The sequence below is a fragment of the Hipposideros armiger genome, unplaced genomic scaffold (genome assembly GCF_001890085.2).
Source record: "Hipposideros armiger isolate ML-2016 unplaced genomic scaffold, ASM189008v1 scaffold_656, whole genome shotgun sequence".
Lineage (NCBI taxonomy): Eukaryota > Metazoa > Chordata > Mammalia > Chiroptera > Hipposideridae > Hipposideros > Hipposideros armiger.
Genome location: NW_017732006.1, coordinates 219,462 through 230,295, shown reverse-complemented (window position 1 = coordinate 230,295; position 10,834 = coordinate 219,462). Strand labels below are relative to the sequence as shown.

General features: G+C 38.8%; 1 protein-coding gene across 5 annotated transcripts in view; it reads right to left on the bottom strand.

The window, feature by feature from the left end:
• Positions 1-6,952: 6,952 nt before the first annotated feature.
• Positions 6,953-10,834, bottom strand: part of PEX5L (peroxisomal biogenesis factor 5 like) — a 213,635-nt gene continuing 209,753 nt past the window's right edge. For all 5 annotated transcript variants that reach the window (XM_019626097.1, XM_019626098.1, XM_019626101.1 and 2 more), the window contains one exon: positions 6,953-7,257. In XM_019626097.1, the coding sequence (XP_019481642.1) occupies positions 7,183-7,257 (75 nt within the window). In that variant the 3' untranslated portion in view covers positions 6,953-7,182. The remainder of the gene's footprint in view (positions 7,258-10,834) is intronic.

Sequence of the window (10,834 nt, the reverse complement as noted above, 5' to 3'; positions counted from 1 at the left end):
TGGTAACTGTTTTAATTTAATTATATTAAAAATATTGAAAAATGTCTTGGGCAACAATTGTGTGCTTCCTGACAGGGAATAGCCTATGAAAATCTTGGTTCTGATGGACACCAGATATATTAGATAAAATCCTACCAAATACTCTGCAAGTTACCAAATTATGATGGGAATGGAAAATTGTTTACTCTCCCCTGAAACAATTCCTTGGAGTTTGAAGTTACTTGGTATTCAAATAGCAAAATAAAACTTGGGCCCCCAATTTGCCACTATTTAATAACAATCAAATTGAATCAAACTGCTGCACATTTACCCTACTGTTGGGCTTTAAATTGTTAATGCTCTCATGTAGATAGTGGCAGCAAAGTTCAGAAAGCAATCATTATTATTATTGCAAATTCTGTGACTGTTGGAAGTACAGAATGGCATCCTAAACAGAACCCCTGTAAAGATTGCTTTGAATCCTTTGAGTAGAGGCTCCTCATGGACTGTGATGACTGCAAGTCAGCTGTCCAGCTAGGGCAGGCACAGGGATAGGGAGGAAGAAGGCTTGTGCTGAGAGTGGATGCTGTTCTATCAGGGATATTCAAACAGGCAGCTCCCATGGGTTGCAAAAGTCCTCCTAAGACTGAGTTTCTAGGATTCTAAAATTCTAAAGAATACCATTCTTGAAAACACTGTTGAGCTTTACTTTGCTTCTGGGACTGCAGTGAAGTGAGATAAGAGCGGTTTGTCACTGCTGCCCAGTGTTGAGGGCCTCGATGTCTTTCCTTCCTACAGTCTAGTTGGAGGCATCACCTTGATTCCTTTTTGTGTCACACCATTTCCCTCTCCAAGAAATTCAAAGGAAAAAAGCCCACATATTTTATTGTTGAGCAAAGAACTGCCTCGTTGTTCTTTTTTCCCTCTTAACATTATTTCGAGTGCAGGTTTCTAAAAGTATCCCACTGAGCCTGTCAGGGTTTTGCTGTGACATTCAGCAACATTGCAAGCTAGTTTTCTCTTGTAGAGAAGGTCCTGAGAAAACACTTCCGGATTGGGACGCTTGCTTGTAGACTGTGTTATTTTGGTATTTTTGCAAAGGTTGCTGTTAGTGGAAACTTTACTCAAGGCAAAATACCATATGAGAGTTTGTTAAACCTCACATTTTAATTTGGTTTTTTTCCCCTCCTCTTAACTGTTTAATGCCTCCACACAAGGGTCTTTGCAGAGTGTTTGAGGAATGCTATCTTTGAGCTCATATGTATGTGTGGGGGTGTGCAGGAGTGTATGAAATGGTGACAAAGTTGTTATTCACATAAGAAACTATTGTCTTGCTGAGCTTTGCTCCCTCCATTTCTGGTCTCCATGTCCATATTTTTTCATTAAGGCAGGGGTTACGGAAAAAAACGGTGAGAGGATTTCAGAGTTGTTCAGAGTGACTGTGAAATCACCTCATCACCCATGAATGTCAATGGTTTTAGATATATTGACAAAGTCCAGCTTCCCAAGGGATGTGGACCCTAATAGGGCGATGTTGAGGACAATGGTATGACATCCCACACAGTCGTTATGTGAAATTTGTGGATATTAAGGTCCCATGTCCACTTTGCCTTGTAATGGTTTTCAGGTGGCTGACAGTACTCTAATCTCCCCACCTTATTTAGAATGTCAATATTTCTAATTTATTCCTAAACTTTTAGAAAAAATTTGAAATGCACTATTCAGGATTTAGAACTCTAAACTGTGTGAGGCAATCAACACGATTCTGTTTAATAGACATGGATTTTGCTTCAGTTTCGGATCTGCTGTGCCTCAACTGGTGTTTAAAAATCGTTTACCTGGACTTCTCTGAGAATTAGTTTGGCTTTGGCTGCAACACTGATGAATATCCATATTCATCAACGTATGAATATCCACAAAGCTCAGTGTGATACCATGAAAACAATCCCAAGGACGGGATATTAAAAGCAAATAGAAAAACTGTAACACAAAGTTCATGAAAACACTTCCTTGTTCAGAAACAAGGAAACATAAGCTAACCTATGAGATTTAATCATGCACTGAGTAAATTTACATTCAGTAAAGTTATCTTGCATGCTTTGGTTAATATTTGAGTAGGCAGATGTGCAAGTACTAATGCATGCATTATTTTTATACCTGAGGTTATATGTTTTACTTTTTAAAAGTTGCCTTTTTACAAACCATATGCCAGAGTTCATCTCCAAACACTCTTCCAAAAAAAAAAAAAGTATCTTCTCCTTAGTTCAAAACAGTTTAATTTCAACCAGTTCTATAACGATTGAGAAGATAGGGAAACTGCAGTAAAATTCGGAGAGGGAATGAATTTGAAATTATTTTACAAAGTTGAAATTATGTGTATGCATGTATAATAATTTCTAAAATAGGAGGCCTCAGAAAGATGGCACACAAACTAAGCCTTCAGAATACCCTGTTTCTAGAAAACTTTTAGAAGCATTTCAAGGTATAAAACAACAGCAACAACCACTAAGTCTTGTGGAACTGGTTTAGGGGCAAATGAGGAAGGGACATAAAATGACCACCTTGCTTTCTATATTCCCAAGGAACTCACAAAGTTTATGGTAAAGAGTTGGGAGCTCCTGTTAGAAGTGGGACTGGCTACAATTGTGTGAGTGTTGCTTGTATAGCAAGAATATATAAGAAAGATTTATCTAGTATGAGTATCTAGACATGGACCCGAGATTCAAAACAGAAGTCTTCTTTAAAGAAAAGAATGAGGAAAGGGGCAGAAGACTGTGAGAGTAAGTGTATCCTGGACATTCTAATCCAGTTAAGTATCGCTAATTCGCTGTTTTCATTGAAACCCAGATTGCCTGAGAAAGCACAGCTCATAGTTTTCTATTAAAGTTTCCTGGTGGACAGGATCTGCCTTTCTTTCAAGGAGTCATGGGGAGTGACCTTGGGAGAAAGCCAAGGGAACGGTGACCCAATATGATTGTCCCGNATACATTAGCATTTTAACCCTGTGGAGGTTTTGACCCTTTGTTTCAGTCCAAGAACATTTTTTTTAAAGAATCAGAATTATACCAACATTGATGACTTTTTCAAAAGTATTTTGCTAGAGATAATTCCATTAAGCCAATTATTTTTGTTAATCAACATATTGTGGTTCATCATTCAATAAATAACTAAACATCTACTATGTGCTAACCATGGCTTTTCTTAGATGTATCAGTAAACAAAGTAGACAAGGATTTCTGCCCTTCTCTAGTTTATTTTCTAGCAGGGAGCGACAGATACTAAACATAAATAAGTAAATTATATAATATGGTAAAAGATATTAAGTGCTGTGGAAGATTGTACTGGATAAGGTACTCAGGGAAAGTGTAGTTTGGAGGTGAGATTTGCACCAAGACTTAAAGGAGGTGAGAGTCATCCAAACTTGTCTTTGGGGAAAGATATGCTTGTTAAAAGAACTAGTATTAGCTGGAGCAGAGGCTCTAGGGTGGGAACATAGCTGGTTTGTCAGAAACAGTAAGGAGACCAAGGGTTGGAGAGAAGGGAGAGGAGGTAGAGAGGGGCCCGAGTGCCGAGCCCAGGAGGCCACAGGAAGAACCTGACTTGAGAGTGCAGTGGAGCGCCATCACGGACAGGGTCCTGAGCAGGGCACTGGCCCGACCTGACCAAAGCTTCAGGAAGATTGTTCTTTGTTTAAACTAGATAATAGAGGGCAGGGATAGGAATAGGGGCTACTGTGGTTAGCAAGGTGAGAGAGCATGATGGCTCAGATGGATGGGGTGGTAGCAGTGGAGGTAGGAAGGGTGGTCAGATTCTGGGTACACTTGAGGGCACGGCCAAGTAAGATTTCCTGAAGGATAGGATATGGGGTGAGAAGGAATCAGAGTAGCTAAGGCTGACTCCAAAGGTTTTGTTTTGAGCATTTGAAGAATGTAGTTGAAATCACCTAAGAGGGGGAAGGCTTGATGGGATCTGGTGCCAAAGTTGGAGCCAATTTTAAGGGTCTGGGAAGCCTGTTTGTGGGGGCAGGAGGAAGCGGGGACCCGGAGCTCAGATGCAGCGGGGAGAAGATAGCGTGCCCCCGAGTCTGGGAATTCTCTCCTGCCTGCTCTAATTTTCTCAGGGCAGTAGAAAGCAAGATCGTCAGCTTAGAGGGAGTGTGGGGAGACGGGGGATTTGAGGAGAGAGGAGAAGGTATGAAATATTTATCTTGTTGAACTCTTTCCAAGCTTTTACATTTTCCATTCTATTTTAACGAAATTAGTTTAATTAGCATCAATTCTATAAATTTTATAAGACAGTCTGAGTCATCTTTTAGCTTTCGGTCCTCATCAAAATTTCCCTGTTCCCAATAACCTTTGTTATTGCAAATTCCCCCTTTGCAGCCATTATTTCCACTGGGTCCAGCTTTCCTTGGCCAAATTTTACAAATTTAAATTTTGTCAAGATTTTGCTCTTTTGTCAATTTTTCATCAATAGCAAATTTTACTATGAACAAGCTTCGTCATCGTCATGGTAACATCTCTCAAGCCTACTTTTTCCTGGGTCAATTTTTGCAATTTTTAGTATTAGATATGATCTTTAGTCAGTTTTTAATCTACAAGACTTCTTTTTTTCACCTGGCACAGTTTTTGCTATTATGTTGATTATTTGCAGCAATATTAATTATGGACTGGATGCATTATTTGTACGTAAAGGCATAGGTTCTTGGTGTCCACTGGGGTTAAAATGTCAGAGTACTAGAAATATCTGGTCTAGGAGTCGGGCCCATGGTAGGTTTCAGTAAATGTTACCTCCTTTCTGTTTCTCTTTCAAAGAACTTAGGCTCAGAAGGTCATACCGACTGTTTGCCACCCTTCTAAACTCAGGTGAGCAAATTCACACCTACTGGGAATCAGTAATTTAGTTCCATAGGGCACGATACTAAAATTAACTGTCAGTTCCCAAAGTTCTGATTTGTTAAGATGACTATCAGGCAGCATTATTTATTATGAGGTATAAGAAAGGGAGAGAAAAACAAAGCCCTCTATAAGCCCTGGAGTACTGCACAGGTAAGGTATTACCTTATGGGGCCGTGTAAACAAATGTACAGAACCGTTCCAACCTTAGGCTGCTTTTATATTCACACATGGAGTGAAGCAGCTGTTTGAGGAAATTAATGGAATTCATGTTTAAAAATGGAGGTACGAAACATTAAAAGAGGTTTGAGTTATGCAAGGTGTGGGGAGAGGAGCCACAATCAGATGGACTTTTACCTTATATGGAAGAACAGTGAAGCGGGAAAGAAAGATGTCCAGCTTGATTTTATAGAGGGGAAAATGGAATTCCACCAAGCGCTGCCTCCGATCAAAAGGGGACAGTGAAGAGGGAGAAAGGGTGCTCCAGCTGCCCTCTCTCTCCATCCGAGCCTGCTGTTCATCACCTACCTGACCATTCAAGGACCTCAGTTAGCAAATGTTTTGAAAATACATACACTTCCATCTCAGTGGCATCTCTCCTCAGCTTGGGGGCAAGTCTGTCCTTTACCCTGCTCTAGGAAGGCCTCCTATGACCTGCCCATGTCAGGGCCTCTTCTCAGGTCACCCCAGCTCACAGCCCTCGCCACCCTGGGCTCCCTTCTGCCTGGACACACACACCAAGCTCGTTTCTGTCTTGGCATCTTGCACTAGCTGTTGGCTCTGCCAGGAACGCTTGTCCCCAGCTCCACTGGGCTGGCTGCTGCTGGTTCAAATCTCAGCCCAAACATCACCTAACAGATACCTCTCCTGACCACCTATAGATAAAGTAGCCCCAGTCACCCTCATAATAATAACCTTATTTGCCTTGTTCTAGCACCTCGCAGCATGTGACATTCGTATTTGTTGATCTCTCACAGAAATCTAAGCTATTCAAGGGCAAGTTTGATTTAATTTACTTAGCCACTGTCCCACACTAGGACAGTACCTGCACACAGTAGGTGCTTGAGTATTTACTGACTGACCAAAAAGGAGAAAACCAAAAAGCAGACCCTAAAACTGAAATATACTTTAATACTTTTATTCTGAAAAAAAAAATCACAAAATCCAATTTCAGGTTAAATAATGTTTTAGTCTTTAAAAATTAACAAAGGGGGAAGATTTTAAAATTTTGTTTTATATCTAAAAATGTATTCCCGATTTCCAGGTAACTCACGCAAAATCATATGTAATGATATTCAATAAAAGGATCTTTTAACCAGTAGTACAAATTGGATTCTATTTGGTTTGAAGCAATTCTGATCCCCAAATCTCATTTTGAAAGATTTCTGAAAAGACCTTGAAGCCACAGACAAAGTTTATTTGAAAACATAGTTTAAAATTGCACAAATATATAAATACAATTTAATAATGTGAAAAAGGGAAGACATGCTTCCAATAATAGTACAAAAATACTACCTTAATCTTGGTACTTTGTAAATTATAAGCCAACTGAGTAAATTAAACACATCAATATGATAGGTTATTTTTATGGTAGTAATTTTATTTCAAAGAGCAACACAAGGAAATACTAAGGAGAAGCATTAATACCCAACAGAGTTGTGCTATAATACATAATATTTCACTGAATACACAGACATATTATCACGTAGTATGCCAGTGACTTTCACCCTCCCTTCCCCCTTGCCATTAATTTACTATAGAACACATAATTTGGGTGGATTTTAAGTTAGAAACTCAATGTAAATACTTAACACTAAATTTTTCTGTTATCTATTTTAGCTTAAAAATGAAATCTCAAGATTTTAAACATTATTATGATAAGGAAGCATCACAGAAGAATTTATCTCAAAACAGTATTTTTAGGTTAGATTAGATATGTAGTATTCATAGATATACAAAATATATAGAAAGGTCTTTTCTAAATAGTTAATAAATGCTTGTTATAGTTTGTAAAAAGTTTACTAAATCAATCAGGTTTTTTCAACCTATGTAAACAAATTTGGACAATGAAAATTGANGAGCCAATGAAGGTCAATTGATTTGCAGGTGACAAAACATTATGATTTAGGAATATTATTTCTTCATAAGTTCTTGTTTTCCACAGTAAGTGCAAGTAAAATGTGGCACTTCAGTACTTATCCTGGCCAAATTCTTTACAATGTACTTAAGGGTCAAAAGACAAATCTGAAACAACAGGAAATCCATTAACAAGTGTCCACCGGGCCCATAATTTTGCATTTAGCTTAATCTACCTCTGGAGGGCGACAATAGCTGCTTGTTCGTTTTCATTCTCTGCCTGGGTTATCCCGAGGAATTGCCATGCCTACAAAAAACAACCAATGTCAACATTGCAAGAGGAAGCAGAATCACTCATGTGCTATAGTTGGTTTGTTTATCTGTGACAGGTCCCTCTGTGCTGAGCAACCTGTCTCAGGTGTGAGAGTCTTGTAAAAGGGAAAAACATCACATGCGTTTCTTCATTCAAACGTTCTTGTGACATCTGGGTCAAGACCCTCTCTGTCACTATTTACAAACTCTCAGTGTTTAGTCTCTCAGTATCTGTTACCCATGGAAACCTCTGAGTTTCTGAAATTTCATGCTATAAGGTATCTTAAAACCAAAAAATAGATATATAAAATTATGTATTTGTGAGGAAAAGAGGTAGAAAAATAACCCAGAAATGTAGCTAAATAGTCTTAAGTTTATAAGAAGTCTCAAGATGTACACAATGAAATTAGCTTGTATAAATAAAAGTCAAGCAGCTATTAGAAGATGTAACAGGAAATTTAGAAACAAGGGAAAACAAAACAAAACAAAACAAAACAATCAAACCCTCAGAATGTGTTCATTGCTCTAGTATAATCACTGTTCAAATGCATAAAACACATATATACTGCAATCTAATGTATATAGATAATTTTATAGCTTACACTTAATACTTTGTTAAATTATAAGCACTTATAAAATTCTCCTACTTATGATTTTTAATTCAAATTTTTCCCAATGACTATCCCATTATTTACGCAGCCAATTCCCAATTATTGCTCTAAGGTTGTTTCCAGTCCTTTGTTTTAATAAATAATGTGAAGAATATCTTCAAGCAGATATTGTTTTTCATATCTAGAATGAAAGTTTTAATATAACAAATTTGTACTTATACACTTTTAAGAACAATGTTTCTCACATCATTACAAGAACAATACACATCAACAAAACTTCTCATTACACACAGTCCTCAAATTTGCTGGGGGTGAGGGTGTATCCGAGTCTTAGGGATTTAAAAAGGTTTGAGAAGTGCATAAAACTCTCTTACCTTTGAAAATCAATGCTATGGATATTTTAAAAACCAAGCTACAGGGAAACACATAGAGTCATCTTAAAGTGCTGTAAAAATTGTATTGTTTTTTACCCTTATTTTTATTACCCTTATTGTTATTACCCTTATTATTACACATAGAAGATACTAATTATTTCCCCCAGAATATCAGTGATTCTTTTTCAATCTTTCAAGTCTACAAGGAGCAGCCTCTCTTTTGATTTCACTTCCACACATCTGAGAATGCATCCTAAGAAAAGACTGATGAAATGGTCTTACTCTGGGGGCTTCGACCTACCCTTTGGGAGTGGCATCCTTTTCACTGTCCAGAGGTCATTTGTTATCTTACTCTTGGGGTCTCCATACATTCAGAAGCCCTGGGTCCTTGTCTAGGATCCACTAGTTACCAAGTGTCCTAATGTTCTCATTCCTGAATCTGGGATAATAACATATACCTTTTTTTTTTTNAAGATAAAGGAAATATTGAAAGGAAGACATTTTTATGACATTCAGGACATCAAGGGTAATACGACGACAGCTCTGGTGGCCATTCCAGAAAAAGAATTCCAAAATTGCTTTGAAGGGTGCACTAGGCGCTGGCGTCAGTGCATAACTGCCCAAGGGGAGTACTTCGAAGATGACCATAGTGATATTCAGCAATGAGGTATAAAGCACTTTTTAATAGTTTCTAAAGCCTCAATATTTGCCAATGGTACAATGCCCTAATGCAGTTCAGAAACATCATTTCTTCAGAAGTCAAAAGAATGTAGCTCTCTGATGACTTGTCTAAATAATAATGATACTGATGATGATAGCAAGGCTAATCATCATGGTAGTAATTCCTGCTATGTATTGAGCATCTGCTCTATGCTAGGCAATTACATTTAACCTGCACAATAATCCTGTAAGATAGATGTTATTACCCCTCTCTCTCTTTTTCTAAGCAGGTGAAGAAATTGAGGCTCAAGGTTATGTTCCCAGTATCATCAAACCAGTAAATGGCTGAGCTGTGATTTGAACCTAAACTTGTCTGATTCTAAAAGCCTGGTTGTTTTGAGAATGAGAAAGGGTTTACATTTTTTGTGAGGTTTAAAACTAATATGTAGTTCTCTTTTATCCCAGTTGTGAAAGTAATACCTATTTACTTAGAAAATAGAGAAAAATAGAAAAGAGGGGAAAAAAATCACCCAAACTTTCATTGCACAAAAGAAACAAAGGTCACGTCTGGTCCCTGTTGATGGGGAAAAGAGAGACGTACAGACCCAAATGATAATGAGGAATCATGAGAGAACGAGGAAGACATTTCACATTGTAAACCCACCATTTAAAATTTTTTCCTTAAAAAAAATTGTTTTTAAGTGACATCTAAACTCAGGTTTAGAGAACTTGGATTCTCAGTTGTGCTTTGCCAAAAACTGGCCCTGGGACCTTCTTAAGTCATTTTGTTGGGGTTCCCTGTCTCATCCTCCAAGATTTTCTTTTCTTTACCTGGAAAACGAAGGTTTGGACTGTTCACATTTCTTAAAAAGTTATCCTTGGGGGGTGTTAAAAAACCTAGATAACCTGTCCCAACCCAGGTTGACTGAATCAAAAGTCTCTGGAAGAGCTTGGGAACCTCCATTTCCCAAGATGATCAGATGACCGCAACTCTCGAAAGACTGAGAAACACTACAGCCAATTGTTCCTGCTTCAACAGGCCTCAAGAGCTGAAGGTCCCAAGCTTACTCATAACAGAAGGAGAAGGATTACTCCCACAAAAGACTTTTTTACTGGGAAAGCACCTTTCAGGTAATTCAGCCTCAGCCCTGGGCGTGACTCTGAGTTCTCAGCCCGCCACCATACTTCACCTGTAGGCGCCCAGGTTGATGCAGCTTATGCCCAGGTTGTATCTGGATCGGATGAATCCTGGCTGGATCTCCAGCGCTCTTGTGTAGGCCTCCACGGCTTCCTCGCTGCGGTCTCCATTCGCCAGGGTCGCCCCGAGACGGTTCCATAATGAATAATCCTGATGACAAAATGAGAGCTCTCTAACGACCCGTATAAGCCACAGTGATAGTATTCCCATGTTCCCTGCAGAAGAAGGATGATGGCTAAAAATTTATCCTGTGCTCTGGACAAGGACTGTGAGGTGGTGAATTACTCAAAACTCTCTATGGACTACTTCGTGAAATGACTTCAAAGATGGATGGCTTCATTCATCAAAGAGCAGCTACTGTCTGATGCTGGCAGGTAATTCATGTTTCTAGCTTAGGTATTTAAGTATTAACAGCCACAGGAGCACATCCTTAGTATTGATCCGTTTAAACCATTGGATGCAGGGAAATAAAGTGTAGCAGAACCGTACAAAGTGTATCCTGCGAAAGCTTCTTTTTAACATGGAACCTTGTGGTTTCTTGCTATGCACTTACCTCTGGCCGAACAGTTAAGGCAGCATTAAATGCATCTATTGCTCTATTAAATTCTCCGCTCAGGTGGAACAGCACCCCTAGACCTGTCTGTAGGTCTGGGTCAATCATGTCTCCATTTTGGTGGGCAGCTTCCAGGTATAATTCCTTCACACCTTCCAGAACAGCACTACAAGGGG